This window comes from Pavona decussata, unplaced genomic scaffold (assembly GCF_977016875.1).
Source record: "Pavona decussata unplaced genomic scaffold, jaPavDecu1.1 SCAFFOLD_25, whole genome shotgun sequence".
Classification (NCBI taxonomy): Eukaryota; Metazoa; Cnidaria; class Anthozoa; order Scleractinia; family Agariciidae; genus Pavona; species Pavona decussata.
In genome coordinates this window covers 1,272,524-1,290,159 of record NW_028145448.1, presented here as the reverse complement: position 1 = coordinate 1,290,159, position 17,636 = coordinate 1,272,524, and the positions used below count along the sequence as shown (strand labels likewise).

At 38.1% G+C, this 17,636-nt stretch overlaps 1 protein-coding gene and 1 long non-coding RNA gene across 3 annotated transcripts; one reads left to right on the top strand and one right to left on the bottom strand.

The window, feature by feature from the left end:
* Positions 1 to 858: 858 nt before the first annotated feature.
* On the bottom strand, positions 859 to 17,188 carry LOC146485698 (hsc70-interacting protein-like). 2 transcript variants are annotated; one of them, XM_085103033.1, is made up of 14 exons: positions 17,005 to 17,188; positions 14,335 to 14,458; positions 13,450 to 13,504; positions 13,244 to 13,314; positions 12,823 to 12,889; positions 12,436 to 12,520; positions 6,646 to 6,756; positions 5,705 to 5,807; positions 4,265 to 4,344; positions 3,636 to 3,672; positions 3,466 to 3,553; positions 3,388 to 3,435; positions 2,614 to 2,675; positions 859 to 1,522 (listed from the first exon to the last, which is right to left on the bottom strand). In XM_085103033.1, the coding sequence occupies exons 1-14, from the start codon at positions 17,124 to 17,126 to the stop codon at positions 1,286 to 1,288; spliced, it is 1,290 nt and encodes a 429-aa protein (XP_084959159.1). In that variant the 5' UTR covers positions 17,127 to 17,188; the 3' UTR covers positions 859 to 1,285. The 2 variants fall into 2 exon arrangements, with proteins under 2 accessions (XP_084959159.1, XP_084959158.1); XM_085103032.1 differs by having other exon boundaries at positions 3,388 to 3,553.
* On the top strand, positions 8,719 to 11,440 carry LOC146485699 (uncharacterized). Its single transcript, XR_014863338.1, has 2 exons — positions 8,719 to 9,968; positions 10,426 to 11,440. It is a non-coding gene; the product is annotated as an uncharacterized LOC146485699 (long non-coding RNA).
* Positions 17,189 to 17,636: the final 448 nt, after the last annotated feature.

The window sequence follows — 17,636 nt, the reverse complement described above, 5'->3', positions numbered from 1 at the left end:
CAAGAAGTTTGAAATAAAATGAATTGTCGAATTTTTCACGTCCTCTAAATGCGAGCGTCCGAATCACCCTTTTAAAGCTACAAGTCAAAGCGAATTTTGTTTCTCGCTAATTTAATTTGCTCCTCAGTTTCCGGACTCAAAGCGTAAAAAAACTTGTCTGCGTTTTGCCATATCCAATCGCAATGAAAAGTTATAGAGCATTTTCGAAATAAGATGAAAAAAATGTGGACTGATCGTACAAAAATCGCTCGCGGAGAAAAAATATTTCGAAAGAAAAAATTCGCAGACACGTTTTTGTTGTTTATATCTTAAACTAGCTACTGTCCAAATTTGAAGGCAAACGAACAAATTCCCTTTGAGTTTTAGCTCTTTGAAGTGGCTCCTCCAAGTGAAAAAATTGATTCGAGAAAACAGCGCTAAAAATATTTCATAATTCATGGTTTAGTTTGATAGCCAGCTCTATAAGCTTTAATTTGATATTAGGGTTCAGGTATTTACAGTTTAAACCGGACGCGCTACATCGCTTGGACGCGAGACACCTCTGAAGACATCTCTAAAGGTATAGGGTAACCTTCGTACTCAGAGTTCCGAGGATGAGATTGAGTATGAATACGACTTTCAAATTTCAAATCAGTCACATCCCCAGAACTCTCGCTCCTTTCCGTTGTTTACCAGCAGATAAGGAGACTCTAGAAACAAGATTGGTGTGATAAGCGGTTATATAAGCCACGCACACTAAATTGGAAAAGTCATACTCGTAGTCAAATCTCAAGGTCCTTTTTATAGCGCCAACTGCGACGCACATATACTTTGAGAAGACTTTAATCGATAAATTTCATACCAAATCACGCTCAGATATAGCTTAAACGAACATGTATTTATTTGTTGCTACACATACTTTTTAGCAGCGTTCTGTTCAGTCCTTTTAGCCGTGACAAGTTAGTACATAATATGATTTATTTTCGCCCCGGCTAAACACGTTAACATAGCAGCTACAAGAAAACCTATTGGCGATAATGAACGATGGCAACTTTGGTACATTTCCAGACAGCCTGTCCATCAAAAACACCAGATATAACATCGCACGGCCGTTCAAACACGTCCTCCTCAGTCCGTCGGTCGGTCAGTCCACGTGATGGTTAGCTAGAATATTTCGTAATTAAACATGTGCAAAGTCTTTAAACACAACTAAGACAATCCTATCAAGAAAACCACACAAAAACCTCATGGTTCGCCCAAAAAGAGATTCCCAGTTGTTGTAAAGAAAACACCGCACTGGGCCTTTTCATTGCCCGCCGAACATGTTGCCGAAAGGCATTCCTCCTGGAAACCCGCCACCACCTGGAAACCCGCCACCGCCTGGAAAGCCGCCACCGCTCCCGGGCGGCGGGCCGGATCCCGCGGGTCCAAACTTCTTTGACAGTTTTTCGATGATTGTTTTGACTTTAGGGTTATCTTCGTATTTGGAAATGTTCTCCGGATTTTGACTGACGTCTTGAAAGGCTGCCATAACCTCCGGGTCCTGCAGTCAAACAAATTAAGCCCTTAGCCCACCATAAACCACACTTAGCTACTTTTTTAAGTTAGAAAAGGAGATGGCTTCAAGAGTCGATCATTCCCAAGCGGGAACCTTACCACTAGACTACCGAGGACTGGCTAGATATCCTAACCCCAAATATAAAGGTTAACCAAGCCAACAACAAGCTAACTAAGCTAAATTAGGCCAAACGGAGTGATTTCTTGGCACGTTTCGGCCTCTTCCCCCGATTGGTACAACGCCGATAGAACAAACAAAGGCCGTCCAAATAAATATTCCAATCATAGTTGTTCTGGTTAAAGCTTCGCTGTTGTGCCGTTTATTATCCTGTACACCGTGGTGTTTAAAGCTATAAGAGAGAGTTAGGATCGCGTTTACGGCAAACAGCAAACGTCAGTTCGTTTCCTCTAAAGAATTAGTAAACAGATGAGAATGGTGCGGCTTTCGATTGAATGTCTTAAAACAAAAAACCAAAGTATAATTACTCTAGCCAATCAGAGCAGGCGCAAACGGCGCAATGAACCAATCAGAATTGAAAGCAAATGCACGTATGCACGTGACCGGCGCCAAGCGCGGGAAAACACGTGCAAGCGACGCATGATTGGTTTAGTTTTACATCTTATTGGTTGAGAAAGTGGCGCGAGTTTTGTCGACCAATCAGAAAGGGCAGCAATGCAAAACCAAAGCAAAAACGTAATTACTTTCGACACTGAATTGAAAACCGTTCTAGTGCAAAATAATTCTGGCCTTTGATGCCAACGTGAAACTATTCAATTTTACTGAGAAAAAGAAAAGGGCGAGCGGCAAACCTTGGATAATCGTGGCCACGCGGTCATTTTTGCCGTTTGTGGCGTAAACGTGATCCTAAGACTCTCTATTGGGGAGCACTTTCCACTGGAAAATGTTACAACGCGAAAATGAAATCTGGAAGTTTGGACAACTATGAACATGACATGAAAGGTAGCCTCTTACGCAGACGTTATTTGGTTCGTCACGTCACGAGTGCGTGACGTTACAAGCCAAAGGACGTTTGCGTAGCAGGCTAATGAAATGGATGATTGGGTTCTAAAACTGACCTGAAACGCTTCCAACAGCTCTGGATCATTGAGGAGATCGTTCAAGTTGGGTGTTGCGCCACCTGAATAAAACGCACACTGTTAGACACCATCGAAAAAAAAAACCTCGCAAACTAAGTTCAAAATAAAAGATTTTTCTTGGCTGACCAATGAAGTAGTGTACTTATAAGCTTGCCACCATGAGGGCTGGGAAATTTCACACCTACGTCATGGCTTAGTTCAAGGACGAGTTCTTCAAAGCACGATTATGATGCTTACTAGAAGATTCAGGACAGGGTTGTTGATAGCCATAGTTTAGGTTGGCAGGGAAAGGAAGGGGAGGGGAGGGGAGGGACAAAAATAACAGGCACAGGGGTGAGAGGAGGGGAGACTCTGGGATTTCCCCTCTACATCCGTTTTGGGTAGTCATGACGGCAAGGTTAATGTTGACAGAATGATTATACAAATCTCTGATTATGCCCAGTGTCAACTTTATGTTCTCAGTGAAGATTGATCCTATTCCAGAATAGGAATACGTACAATAATTTCAAGAAATCCCTCAAAAAAGGAGTTTGGAGTTACTGGAATACAAAATCGCTTTAAAAATTATCATGTGTCAGCGAAAGTTTGCAGAAATGTCTTCCCAAATTTATTTACATGTAAAAGAGAAATCTAACAGCTATTCCGTTTATTTTTATTCTGGAGTACAGTCACTTAGAGTAAAAATTGTATTTAATTTTGAACATGCTAACGAGGCTAATAGGTCTTAATATGCCCACAAAAGTTGTCACATACCTCCAGTAGCTGCCCCAGGGAATCCTCCTGCACCACCAGGGAATCCCCCTGCACCTCCAGGGAATCCCCCCGCACCACCAGGGAATCCCCCTGGGAACCCCCCAGGAAATCCTCCAGGGAAGCCTCCAGGCATCTCTTCCTGCCGCTTTTTTCTTTCCTCCTCTTCCTGTGAAGACAACAGAGAAAGAAATTTGCTGCTGCAACAAAAAGTACAACTGATGTTCTCATCCCAAACTGTCTATACTCACCTTCTTTGCCTTTTCTTGTGCTTCCCTTACTTTTTTTCTAAAAACAAAGAGAAAAGAACAATCAAGTTTTACTGGAAACAGTTTACCACAAATCGTCAAATAAGCAACCCCCACCCCCTCCCCCCCAGGGATAAGCACACCCTGTTTGTCACTGTACTTCCAGCCCGTCACTTTAAAGTAGCTAGGAAAACTGAAGGGTAGTAAATATGTCCTCTTAGTGACTAATAACATTGGTAATCAGCTCAAAAAATAAGTGCATGTACTAGTTAAGGTCCTATGATTCAAGGAGGGAAACAGCGAATCCCCCAAGTCAAAAATTACTATGATTCATGGAATCTTATGGACAAAATCCAAAATTTTCCTGGACGCTTAGTGAAGTGACTCTGGTTTTCATTGGAAGTAGAAGTGTTCTTAACAGTAAACAGACGACCAACTTTCAGCAACTTGTTCTGTTTAGACTGGTTGCCAATCTGTTCAAAGGCAGGTACTATGTTCAGGATACATGGGGGCTGGTACCCAGTTTCCTATTTCTAAAAAAAACCCATTATTCGGTAAAGGATAATTAAAAAAAAACAGACTTTCATAACAAACACCAACGTGAGATGAGTTCACAACTATATATTAATTACATTTTGTCCATTTTTTCCTTTTCTTCTTTCTCTTCTCGTTTTCTTTCGTATTTTCTTTTGTGGTCAGCAAGGAGCTGTGCCTAAGAATGGAACAAACAAAAGCATTTTGTTAACACAATAACAATACAGTTCCTTGCAATGAAAGAAGTCAGTGCAAAAGTGTGCAAAAGATGAGGATTTGACCTTGAAATATTTTCAGCCTACGGATTAGTTATCATAGCCTGCATTGCAGCGGGACTTGTCACTCGAGACCTATAGAGAACCTGATATAGTCCTATACCAGGGATTGTATAGACTGTCTGCGAAGAAGGCTAAGTTATCATAAATGTAACAAAAATCGTTCCATGTACATTTAAAGTTCAACGAGCTATAACCATAGTATCCAAAGAAATTACATGTCAAGAAAAACAATGCATCACATTCAAAAGGCACAACTAGTGTAAATTTACCATTCGTAAAAAATCACTTCTCTAAATGTCTAAAAAAAGCAAGAAACATTTATGTAAAAGTATACACCTCCAATCCCTTTCTACCAGCATTTCATACTTTATTATATCTCTCAGTTGGTACACATTGTGCCAATAGTCAATTTTATGGGCCGTATTTCACTGACGGCCTGCTAAATTTGAAAGTTTAACCTCACAGATATAATAAAATATCTTACTATAAACCTTATTTTCTAGGTATGGACCTAGAATTAGGTTAGCAAGAGGTATAATTATATACTCATAACTCAGGTGATACACTAATATTAAATGAAATGGTTAGCTGATTGTGAATCAATGGACCATTTCTGATATGTTAAAATTCGATCTTGGCTACAAGGCTTGAGGGAATAAAACAACACAAATTACATCGAGGTTCAGAGATGAACAATTAATTCAACTCGGGACATAAACTACACAACTTACTGCCTCCAAGAAATGAACAAAGCTACTGCCTGCGACAACACAGAACATATAATCTACCACGCTCGCGTACAGACCGCTTTAGAAAATGATAATAATTATTGATAAAAATGATAATAATTGTTATATACCTAGCCTGCGAATACAGCCACCTCTCATTTGTTCCAGCTACTACGTGCGCATGTAGTAGCGGGAGCGAATGAGAGGCGGCTGTATTCCCAGGCTATTATATACCTAGACTTTCACTCAACAGAACGAGCACTGTGATTGGTTGATTCTTGGTCACATGCCCCTGATCAAATACAATATATCCCGACTGGGATACAATTCTGCAGTTGTTGCCCTCTCAGTTGTTTGTTTGTTTGTTTGTTTTCCTGTGATTGTTGAAGGGAAAGTCTTAATATATAACAAAGCACTAGAAACTAGTTAGTTTTGTTTTCCCTTGAGTCCTGATGTTTCCCGAGATGAAGGACTCACGGGAAAACAAAACTAACTGTTTCCCTCCGGACCATACATTAAGTGTATATTATACCTTTGGCTTCACTTCCTTGAGCCATTCATTAGCTTGGTCATCATAGTCTAGTCTACACGCCATGGACAGATCCTTTGCAGCTTCTGCCCAGTTACCTAGAAGTCTACAGGGTAAGTTGGAAAGAAAACAAGAAAAAACAGACCTTAAAACACACGTTCTTCTGTTTTTCGTTATTCTTTTGTTATATTCTTTTAGCCAATCATGCCGTAGTCACATGGCAGAACAATTTCATATATGAGAATGATGTATTAAAAATGACACAGGCATACTCAGAAAAAATCTGAGTGCTCCTATCAGGAGTCGAACCCAAGACCTTCCGATTACTAGTTTGGATGCTCTACCTATGAGCTACAGGAGACTCGTGGGAGCTAAGGCCATTAAACTAGGTTCATGGGACAAACATCCTGCAATGTCATATCTGTTTTTTAATCCCTCCCTCCCTCCAGTGATCCAGATCCCCCTCCACCCCCTCAAGTTATTGATTAAATAAATCCATTCCCAAGAATGGATGCTATGGATTCAGGATGGAAATCACATTTTGGTTTCAAGAAGAAAGGAAAAAAACAACAATGCAAAACTGTATATTTGATTGTTTAAGATTGTTCTACAGTGCCTTTCAATAACATGCGGACTCTGAAGTTTAAGATTCAACCAACCATTACAACTTTCACTGCGGTGAATCACAGCAGCGGACCTCTAAGAAAACAAAAATGTTTGGCTTACAAGGCCAAAAGGTCATGTTTGTGCGCTGTGATTGGTGGATTTTGATCCACTTTGTTGGTTTCTGTATTTTTTGCGGTCATCTGGTTGTCGCCTTAATTATGATTGGCAGCAGTAAAAAATGCAAATCGTTAGTTGGGGTTGAAGTTCTGAGTCCTTATGTTATTGAAAAGCGCAGTAATTACAGAATTAAATGACACAATGCGTGATTGTGTAACAACCTGTGTGCACGACCTCTCCACTTGTATGGCTGTGCAGAGTCAGGATTGATCGCGATTGCCTTGTCACAGTCTCTTATTGCTGCGTTTGGCTTCTGCATGCGAATATAACAACTAAAAGACAACAGCAGCAAATTCTTAGCAAACTATAGTCTGAGTGAAGATCAACTTTGTTACAAGCATATGAATGAGTACAAACCCACATTTAACAAGGTTCCTAAGATTTCTTTTTTTTTTTTAAGATTTCTTTTATAATCATATGACAACTGTACAGTAGGGCGTCCGCTCAAAAGTACATTTAACTTGACAGTCTCGACTCAATCCTAGAAGCTTGATTCTTGCATCTCATACGTCAAGATGTTTGAGTTTCAAGACACAAGAATCAATGATTAAGAATCGAGAAACGAGGAGTTTTCAAATATGCCAACTCGAAAAGAAGACTGAGGAAACAATTTATTTCTCGAAGAAACAACAACAGCCATTTACACACAAAATGTAAGTATCAGGGGGGGGGGATCCCAGGGCCCTCTTGCCTGAAAAACAGGGGCCCTGCAGGAACTTAAGGGGAGCAAGGTTAATTGCGATCTGTGACTGGCTTGCCAAAAGCCCTTTGGCTTTTGTTTTGACAACCGACCATGAATTCTGGAAAACGCAGTCCTTCTTCAGAGAACAGCTGCTGGATCTTTGCTTGTTCCATTGTCCATTTCATCGTCAACTCCATCAGAATTTTGTTTCATTTGCTTCTCTTCATTCTTCGAGCCTAGGTACTTTGTGACTAAAGTAAGAGCCTACCTTTTGATGTGCCATGTTGTTTTTGAAAACATAGCAAAACCACAAGGAACAAATAACAAGCCCATAATCTACATGGTCAGTTATGATCCAAGATGGTGACCGAAATCGTACTGTAGCAGCTAGGTTTGATGTAATTACATGTATGTGGAACCAACGGAGATTAAACTGGTCGAAGGATTAAGTACTTTTGATGCAACATTTTCATTTAATTGTACTTATTTTCAAGCAGAGAAAAATTAAGTATTGGATTGTCAATCAAAAAATGCTCACTAACTTCTACAGGATGTATAAGTCCATTTTGGTTGTAGCATCTGATCTGAACTTGGGCGCCATTAAGGGTGCATTTACTAGGTTTTCTATGCGCCATTTCAATATTTTTGTGGGAACCCACAAGGCTGTGGCCTGGTAGACACTGGAATGTGTATACATGTAGTGTGCATCCCTGGTGAAAAACCTCACAGGATCTTCAAGGATCTTTAAAGATCTTCAAAGACCTGCCAAAGATCTTTAAAGATAAAGATCCTCAAAGGATCCTTATAGGATCTTTGAAGATCCTCCAAAGATCTTCAAAGATCCTGCATATGCAAGATCTTGTTATACTATCTGCAAAGATCCTCAAGGAATTGGTAAGGATCTTGCAAGGATCTTTGTAAGATCCTTGCAAAGATTCCTGCAAAGATCTTTGCAAGGATCCTTCAAGATCCTCAAAGATTTGATGAGGATCTTTGAAGAATCTTACAAAGATCCTTTTAAAGATCTTGCAAAGATCTTTGCAAGGATCCTTCAGGATCCTCAAGGATTTAATGAGGATCTTTGAAGAATCTTACAAAGATCCTTTTAAAGATCTTGCAAAGATCTTTGCCAGGATCCTCAAGGATTTAATGAGGATCTTTAAAGAATCTTAGAAAGATCCTTTTAAAGATCTTGCAAAGATCTTTGCCAGGATCCTCAAGGATTTAATGAGGATCTTTAAAGAATCTTAGAAAGATCCTTTTGAAGATCCTGCAAAGATCTTTGCCAGGATCCTCAAGGATTTAATGAGGATCTTTGAAGAATCTTTAAAAGATCCTTTCAAAGATCTTGCAAGAGATCTTTGCCAAAATATTCAACAATTTAAAAAGGATCCTTCGAAGATCTTGCAAAGATCTTTGTCAGGATCCTTAGGGCTTCTAAAGGATTTTTAAATTAAGCTGAATTATCTTTGACGGATCTTAAAAGGATCCTTGATAGTAAGGATCTTGCAAAGACCTTTGCCAGGATCCTTCATGAGCTTCAGCGATTTAATGAGGATGTTTGCAAGACCCCTATGATAAATAGAAAAAAAAGGTGATGGAAAATAAAAGGCCATTACACTTGCAATTACAGTGTAGGCATTTGGTAATTTATTTTATTAATCAATAAGACCGTTTATTCAAATACACTTCGCAGTCCAAAGACTGAATTGCGTGTACAAATAATTAAATTGTATGAAACTGAAAAACATAAATATATATACAAAATATAGAAAAAATTTAATAATTACAGGTAACATATAATAAAGAAGAATGCATAGAACTCTGCGAGAGGAAAAAGGACATTATCTAAAAAACTACATACTACTACTAATGACTAATAATAAAAGAGTTCTTTTAACGATTGGTCTTGCACACCGGAATTATAAAACGGTTATTGCTCCTAAGCTTGTGGGATGAAAGGGCAGGTGAAGGCAGCAAATTTGAGCGTTTGTGGTTTCTTGATGAAGATATAGAGTTAAAATAGTTTGTTCGAAAGAAAGTCACACAGATCTGCCCGCTTTATTAACAAATACATTTGTCACTTTTAAAATTAAGAATCAAAATTTCTGTTTCTACTGAGTTTGAGCTTCCAGAGTAAATAATTATACCTTAAAGGTGTTGGAAAGTACAGACTGTTGACTAAAACTCTGAAAGTTGCAATAATGCAATGTCATCAATACTGCTGGTTTTTTGCTTGGAACTATTGCTTGGATGTCTCAGAGAAACGGGTACGTGGAATATGGAATTTCATTTTGGCAATTTAAATTTGTGATATGTTGCACCAAGATTCCTGCTTTATATGGCTTCCCACCAAAGGATATAATTCAATAGACAAATAAATAAGTTTACTCAGCTGATTGTCTGATCAGTGCTGGTCATGCAGCATGATAGTGTCTTAGTGATACTCAGACTCAGTAATTCATTCTTATAAATAAAGAGTGATTTCCAATAGCTAAAAGTTTGCTCACAGTCTTCATCAAATGATTACCCTGTCGCTTTCTTACACAATACTTCTTTTATAAAGGAAACAAGGAAACCAGCGGCAGCCATCTTGGATTTCCATCAGACTTGGAAGACTGGGCACGAGCAAAGCCAAATTTGGTCAGCAGCTATACACTGCAGGCTCGCAGAAAGACCGTTTCTTTTGGATTTTCGCAGGACTCAAGAAAACAAGGCACATTTCCTCGGTTTTTTCTTCTTTTAAGCTAGAAAATGATGGCTTTAAGCAACAAATCGTGGACAACTACTTTTTAGAAACAGGTAGGCTTTAATATCAATGATTTTGATAAAAGACTGGCTTGAAAATGTGATGCACAATTCAACCAAATGAATGCATGTGCTTCTGTGAATTTAGCTACAAATTCATCTGATCTCGGTTGTCGAGGAAGCCATTTCCTATTTATTTTTAAAATAAAACCTTTGCAAACGTTTTTATGGGGTAAGTTTGTAGTTGTAGCGCTAGTTGAAATGAACAATCAGATGATTGTAGTTGTACTGAGAATCAATTGCAAGCTTTATTTGTGTGGTGACTTATTCGATCGAGTATAACATTACTTTAATTTGCCTGTGATTTGATTGAAGTTGAAGGTCATTTGGTGGAGTATTATAATGCCCACGTGTACAATAAAATAGCACCATCAGTTAAAAACGAATGTGAACACTGTAATCACACAGAAGAACTGACTAAAGTGCATGATTTTTTCTCTTTTTGCTGTAGATCTTCAACTCAATGTTGTTGTCAAGGCCGATACCCAAGACTGCAGCTTCAGATTGTGTGAAGTCACCAAATCCTGCTCAATAAGCTAAGTCACTTGTAAGCAGGGGAGCCTATTTTTAACTGATTTAGTATGGTTATGAATTGTGACTTCTACTACTATATATACTACTCAGGAACAATGAAAAAATAAAAAATTTTGTAACTTTGAGCCTTGAATTCATTACTTGATGTTTGATAGTTTAATAGAAAATTAGAGGGTCAAATTGTTTTGGTCATGTAAATTACAAGCAAATTGGTACTTTTTTGTCTTTTAGCACTGTGCTTGCACAATTATTATGCCTATCAAATTTTTATAGTAGCACAACATTTGCTGATGTTGTGATTGCACTGTTTTGTTACATTATTCATTATCTAGAATATAGTTATTCCACATTTTGTGGGTCATCACGAGGGAAAAACTACAATTTTTCTGAGCCACTATAAATGTGTTAAAGTTGTGCAGACAAGGCAGTAACTTTTAAGTTTTGTTAAAGGCTGATAATTTAGAGAGGGATTTTGACTTGCACTAATGTTGTGAACAACATCTGTTGAAATTTGTTGCACTGTGTAGTCTTGTCATTAGAACTTTTGTACATAATCAGAGCTTGCTATAAGTTATTGTTTTTCTGTTATTATGTTTTCTTGTACAAACGTTTTCACTGGCAATTGTCAAACCAAATTTTAGAATAAAAATTATTACAGTTTCTTGTACATTAACATTAGGATCGTGATCACCCAGGCTTCATGTTGTAGTCAAAATTTTGTCCATCATGGTTGAGGTAAAATATCCATCTGCTGAATATTATTCTTTCACAATACATATTAAAAGTTATGTTTCTATTTCTGATTTTATTTACACAAGTTATTTTGTATTGATTTAGCATTGTAGACCTACATTTATATAGTTTACAAATAAATTCCTGAATCTTAACTAAAATAAGTTAGGGATTGTTCAATAAAATTATCCCTTTTATGACATGCTGATGTTCTTTTTCATCTACATACTACATGTACAATCTCAACAGCTTATTCTGAGACTCACCGGAAATTTCAGTCACAAATGTTTTTGTGATTTTGGAAAGTTCAAAGTAGTACAAGATCTTGAAAAGGTTCATTCAAGATCCTTGAAGATCTTTTGCAAGATTATTGAAGATCTTCAAAGATCTTGGCAAGAGCTGCAAAGGATCCTGTAGGATCCTTGAAGATCTTTGGCAAGGTTATTGAAGATCCTCAAAGATCTTGAAAAGGTCTGCAAAGGATCCTTGAAAATCCTTTTAAGATCTTTGGCAACCTAACTGAAGATCCTCAAAGATCTTGGCAAGTTCTGCAAAGGATCTTTGCAGATCCTCAAAGATCCTGGCAAGATCTGCAAAGGATCCTTAAAGATCTTGACAAGATCTTGGCAAGATCTGCAAGGATCCTTAAGGATCTTTGAGGATCCTCAAAGATCTTGGCCAAGATCTTCAAGGATCTTGGCAAGAAAGTTGAGGATCCTTAAGGATCTTGGCAAGGATTTTTGAGGATCCTTAAAGATCTTTGCAAGATTGTTTAAGGATCCTTAAAGATCTTCATAAGGATCCTCGAAGATCTTCATGAAGATCTTTGAGGATCTTTAAAGATCCTTAAAAGATTTTCACCAGGGATGAAACAACAACATCTAAACCTCAAATCTCAGTTCTTGTGATGTTTGCAAGCACAACAATAAGTTTGCTCTAGACATACAACAGAATAGTAAATTCATGGCTGTTACCTAAGAAAAATTTCAAGGAGCCCACAAGGCCAAAAGCCAAGACATTAGGAGCCCAACATGTGAAGTGTTAGGTGCTGGAAAAAAATTTAGGTGCCCAGAGCATTTTCTTGGGCGCCCCAGGCTACTGGACTCCTGTTAGGCGGCACCCTTGAAATTGACTCAAGGACTGGCTGACACAAACAAATTATGATGCACGTGACGTAACAGCTGAAAGTTCACACCTTGCTCGTTTGGCATACATGTTGGCAGATGCTGGATTTTTCAAAACGGCTTCAGTGAATAACTTGATTGCCTCCTCAAGGTTTCCTTTCAGGAAAAAGAACAAAAAAAGTTAGTCATGTCTACAAGATAAATCTTGAAATAATGAGCCAGGCAAACTTCCTCTACTGACATGCATATACATGTATATTTGAATTTGAAGCTAACAAATTTGATCGTTTTGTTATTAACAAAAATGTTTCAAAGCAACCTTTCCCTACAATATCAACGTGCACTTGAGTTTTGAACATTTTATGATGCCATTTTATGGTCTATAAGAGTATAGACCATAGAAAAGTGCCATGAGGTCATTCCAAGCTTCTTTAAAGAAACATGTTTAAAATACAGACCTTCATTCATGGCAGCCATGCCCTGACTTCTCTTTTGCATTGATTCCTCCCTCATCTCATCAGTAACCTTAAAATAATAATAATAATAATAAAAAACAAGCAAAACAAAATATATTAATTAACAAACTGTACTGCTTTACTACACATGGAAAAAACCTTCAAAATTTACTTTTATTAACATTCTTGTACCATCATTTTGCATAGAAGTTTCTAACACTTGAGTCACTTTTCTTTCAACTTACAGTACATGTATCTGTCAATTGTTTGACGTGTAAATTAAAATACAAGACAATCCAAATTGGAACAATTTATTGAAAACATTTTCAGTGTAATCAACACTTACTGTACACACTAGAAGAAAATTGCAATGCATACTGTAAGTCAGAGAGATAATTTGTTAACAAATAAATCATTAATTTACTTCAATGCTGGGATCTCCCATCTGCTGAGGGTCATCATTGTCTGGTTCAATACGTCCTTCTCTGTCAATCTCTAAGCAGATTTATCAAGAAAAAATAATGTTAACCAGGAATCAGATCTGTCGCCAGTCTGCTGCTATCTCGCCAATTGGAAATTTTTAAAACACAGTAAAAAAAACTTTCATTAATTATTGTAATACACACTAACCAACATCACTCTCTTCACTCTCACTCTCCATCGGTTCTTCTTCTGCTGCTTCCTCCTGGAAAATAATAGAATCAAGATGGATATTAAGATATTCATTATGCGCCAATCAATTTGAACCTTCAACGGTGATTTATACAAACAGAAGGCTACTTTTACAGTCGATCCATGTCACGTGTGACCACTATTTCTGAGAATGAAATGAACGTTAGAATTCCTCTTTGTTAATTGTCTGGCATTTGAATGGAATGTACGTTGAACACTTCTCTACAAATCTTTCTGAAAAGATGCATTAACTAAAAAAAGAAAGATTCAAGATACTTGGGAGACAATTGTTATTCTTGAAATACTTAATGCTTTAACATAAAGAAAAATTCATAGCTTTATACTGTAAATAAACTAGGCAAATTTCTACGGGAACTCTGAAATCTCGTTGGTGATGTTCACAGCTGACATATAAATTTCAAAACTCCATTCAAATTTCAAAAAGACCGGTCACGCGTGATGTGGATTGACTGTAAATACCCCAGGATGGTCTCAGCTCTTCAACTGGGCAAATTATTGTTAGCAATGCACCTACAGTATACCACAACAAAAATTTAAAGGTTAATTTATTAGTATGTGCACTGATTAATCAGGCCAATCAGGGCCAATTTCACAAAGAAGAAAGGTGAGAGGGCGGAAATTGGACTGTTTCATGGAAATTTGTGCCCGTGCCACAGAGTTTTTGAAGCAGACCGATTTTCACCTCATGCTAAACCAACAGGAAAAGAAATCGACTGGCAAACTGTAATGTGTAAATTGGCCCATGCAATTGAACTACATGTAATCACGCCAATAAATTAGTTTGTGTAAATAAGGCTTAATCCAATGTATTTCAATCTGTACCTTTTTAGGCTCAGGAGTAGGCTCGTCTTTTTCTGCTGGTTTTGCTTCTTCCGCTGGTTTTGGTGTTTCATCCGGCTCTGGTTTTTCAGGTTCCTCTGGGGGTGGAGGAATATTTGCACCTAGGCTTCAAGCCGTAAAAAAAAGTATTTAAGCATCATCCTCATGCATACAAATGACTGCTAGGCCAACCCTTTTTTCTCAATTTAAGATTGTTGGACTGTTAGACTGTCCTAGATTTTCATGATTCCACCGCCACCCCTTCCCTCCCCTCCCCCAAACAAAACTGATACTCAGCAGTAGCTCAACGCCATGGAGGAAATAAGGTCACCAAATTCAATTTCAGCATAGGTAAACACTAAGTATTGAAACTACAGTAGGTAAATTCTTGTGATTTGTGAGTATGCTCTTTCTTTTACAAACTTGGTTTTGTGACCTTAACTATCAGTTCCAGCTGTTATTGGATTACTTCTGCTTCTTGATTAAGAATTCTCCACTTCAATTTTTCTTGGAGTTTTTTTATTTTTCGGATTGACCAACCAGAAACAATGACAGCAACCTGAGAAAAATGTCTCAGCGAAATAAGGGTGACCATGTTCTCGTTAAGTGCCAGCAACCAGCTAAAAAAAACCAGCTACTTCAGGTTTCGAGCATTGCAGTACTTTTCTCTGAAAAGTTTCATGTGCCCAATCAACCTGTGTAAACCTGTAGTCATTTGCTGAGCTGCCTACTTCTAGATCCTAGCAATCTACTGTACTCTGGAACTCAATGACAATCCTGGATAAATCTCTTGGCATGGGACTGTGAAGACATCTTGCCAAAAAATGTCAACAAAAAGGTTTATAAGAACGTTAAGGCAAGATGTCTGCACAGCCCCATACATTAATCATGTATACATTTTGCAATGCAAACTCTATTCTAGTGCAATAGTGGTGTGTGTATAATAGGCCTTATCACGGTTTTCGACGCCATTTTGACGAGTAGGCAAACAGGCTCGAAATAACAGTGTTTGTATGGAAATCCGCTGTCAAATAATTTTCATAAAACATCGCTTCTGAAAAATTCATGAATTGGAAACTTTTGGCACTAGGAAAAGGATTTTAAGAAAAAAAACTGGAGGGATGTAGCAGTGCCAGAAAGCGTCCAGTCGTGTTTTGAACTTTCCATACATCTCCCTGTATTTTTTTCCCGTGAGCTATTTTTAGAGCAGTTCACGGCTGGTTCGCTTTACAGACAAATGTATGGAAAATTCAAAACACGACATGACGCTTTCTGGCACGGCTACATCCCTCCAATTTTTTTTCTTAAAATCCTTTTCCTAGTGCCAAAAGTTTCCAATTCATCAATTTTTCAGAAGCGATGTTTTATGAAAATTATTTGACATCGGATTTCCATACAAACACTGTTATTTTGAGCCTGTTTGCCTAGTCGTCAAAATGGCGTCGAAAACCGTGATAAGGCCTATTAATGTTAGTTAGGTCTTAACCCTTTCCCGTCCGAGGGAAATGGCGAATTTTTCTAAATCGCCAACTATGAACTGGGAGACTACATGTGATATACCATTTAAAAGGTATTTTCTGGAGTGTGCTATAAATCACACCAACAGAGATGGAGGAGGTCACATATTAGAGTGAGAAAAGTCCAAAACGAAAGAAGAAAAACTTTGAAAATTTTCTTTTTCGTTGTACATACTGGGTATCCCCCTAAACTATAGCTTAATGCACAGCTCTCAGTGCATTGCTTGTTGTAAGATATCAACTGGACCCTTAACGTACAAAGGAAAAAAAATCCAAAAGTTTGAGGGGTGGTAAATCAAGTCTCATATAGGAGGGGGGCATGATTTTATGCCTTCAATTTATAGATCTTTCAAAGATCTTTTGGTTGTGCAAATTTCACACAAATTGACCAAATACTGAGCTCATAATTGCGTCTTGTGCCATATGGCACTCTTGGTCGGGAAAGGGTTAAGGGCTGTGTGGAAATCTTTTCAAATGTTAAGATTCAATCTATGCATTAAAATTGCCATGTCTGGGTTCTTTAACGTCCCACAGGGTTATGAACATCCATTTGCAGATGTCATTACAAAGGCAGCACTTTCTCCTCAGAAAGTGAAATAACTGAAAGTATTTTCATAACTGAAAGTTGTTGGACCCTGTTAAAAAAGGCATAATATCTGTTCCTACAAGGCCAATCATTTAATTCTTTCGGAGTTGTCATGTACTAACCTTACCTTAAAGTACTTCCGCTTTCAGACGTAAGTGAAAGCAAGTTAAGACGCAAGACATACGTAGCGTAATTTTGCAAAAGCAACTCGACTAAAAACCACTCAAATAAATACAGCTATCACATTAAAGAAACCAGGTGCATAATGATAAACAAAATATAATTATGTTTCCCAATATCTCTATTGATAAAACGGGAGGAAGTGAAACGCGAATTTCCATCCATTTCATCCGATTTTATAATCTCGAGTAGGGGCCAGTTTATCAGTATCGATTTAAAAATTACTTAAAACTGAAAAGATTTCATAAAAAAAAACATCGCAGTCTGAAAAATAGCGACACACAAATATAAATTTGCATGGGTTTACAATAATCGTATGTCATGATCGTATGCCATGCACGTGGAGGAAATCTAAGTTAGTTTGCAAGGGCACTCATTCGACCAAGTTACCTCTCAACCCAGTCTTTAAAAAACTTCAGCTGTGGAGAATGTATCAGATCCGGCTTTTGTTTACACAAGTCCACAAACTGCTTCAGCAAAGATAGCTGGAAATTGTCCATTTTCGAGGCCATTTTTGCCCCGTAGCTAAACACTTCCCGACTAAAACACCCTCCAAATTAGAAGCCTAACCATGACTCTCCACGGTCTGAAAGGAGGCCCAAGCCTCAGTGCGAAAAGGCGCGGTTACTACGAAGGCTCTATGAGAATAATAGACCATGCGTGAGTATTGTAATTTGAGCGTCACGGCGACAATTGCATAACGGCAAAATGTATAAGGATTTGTATCGGAAAAAAACGAGTCCTACTTCAATTTAAAAATGCCAAGGAGTTTTCAATAAAAAAAATCCCTACCTGAACTTATTTCTATGTGGTTTTTGGAGCGATTTAGCGCGATTCCAGTGAGTTTTAGTTCCATTGGTTTTCTCTCAACCCCCTAGTCTACACACTTGGTACACTCAACCCAGGCCCGTAGGGAAGGGGGATGCGACGGGTGCGCCCACACCCACCCCCTCCCCCTCCCACAGCCTGAGGAGGTCAACTTTTTTGTTGACCAACGCTTTAATAAAAGTGAATTGATAGAA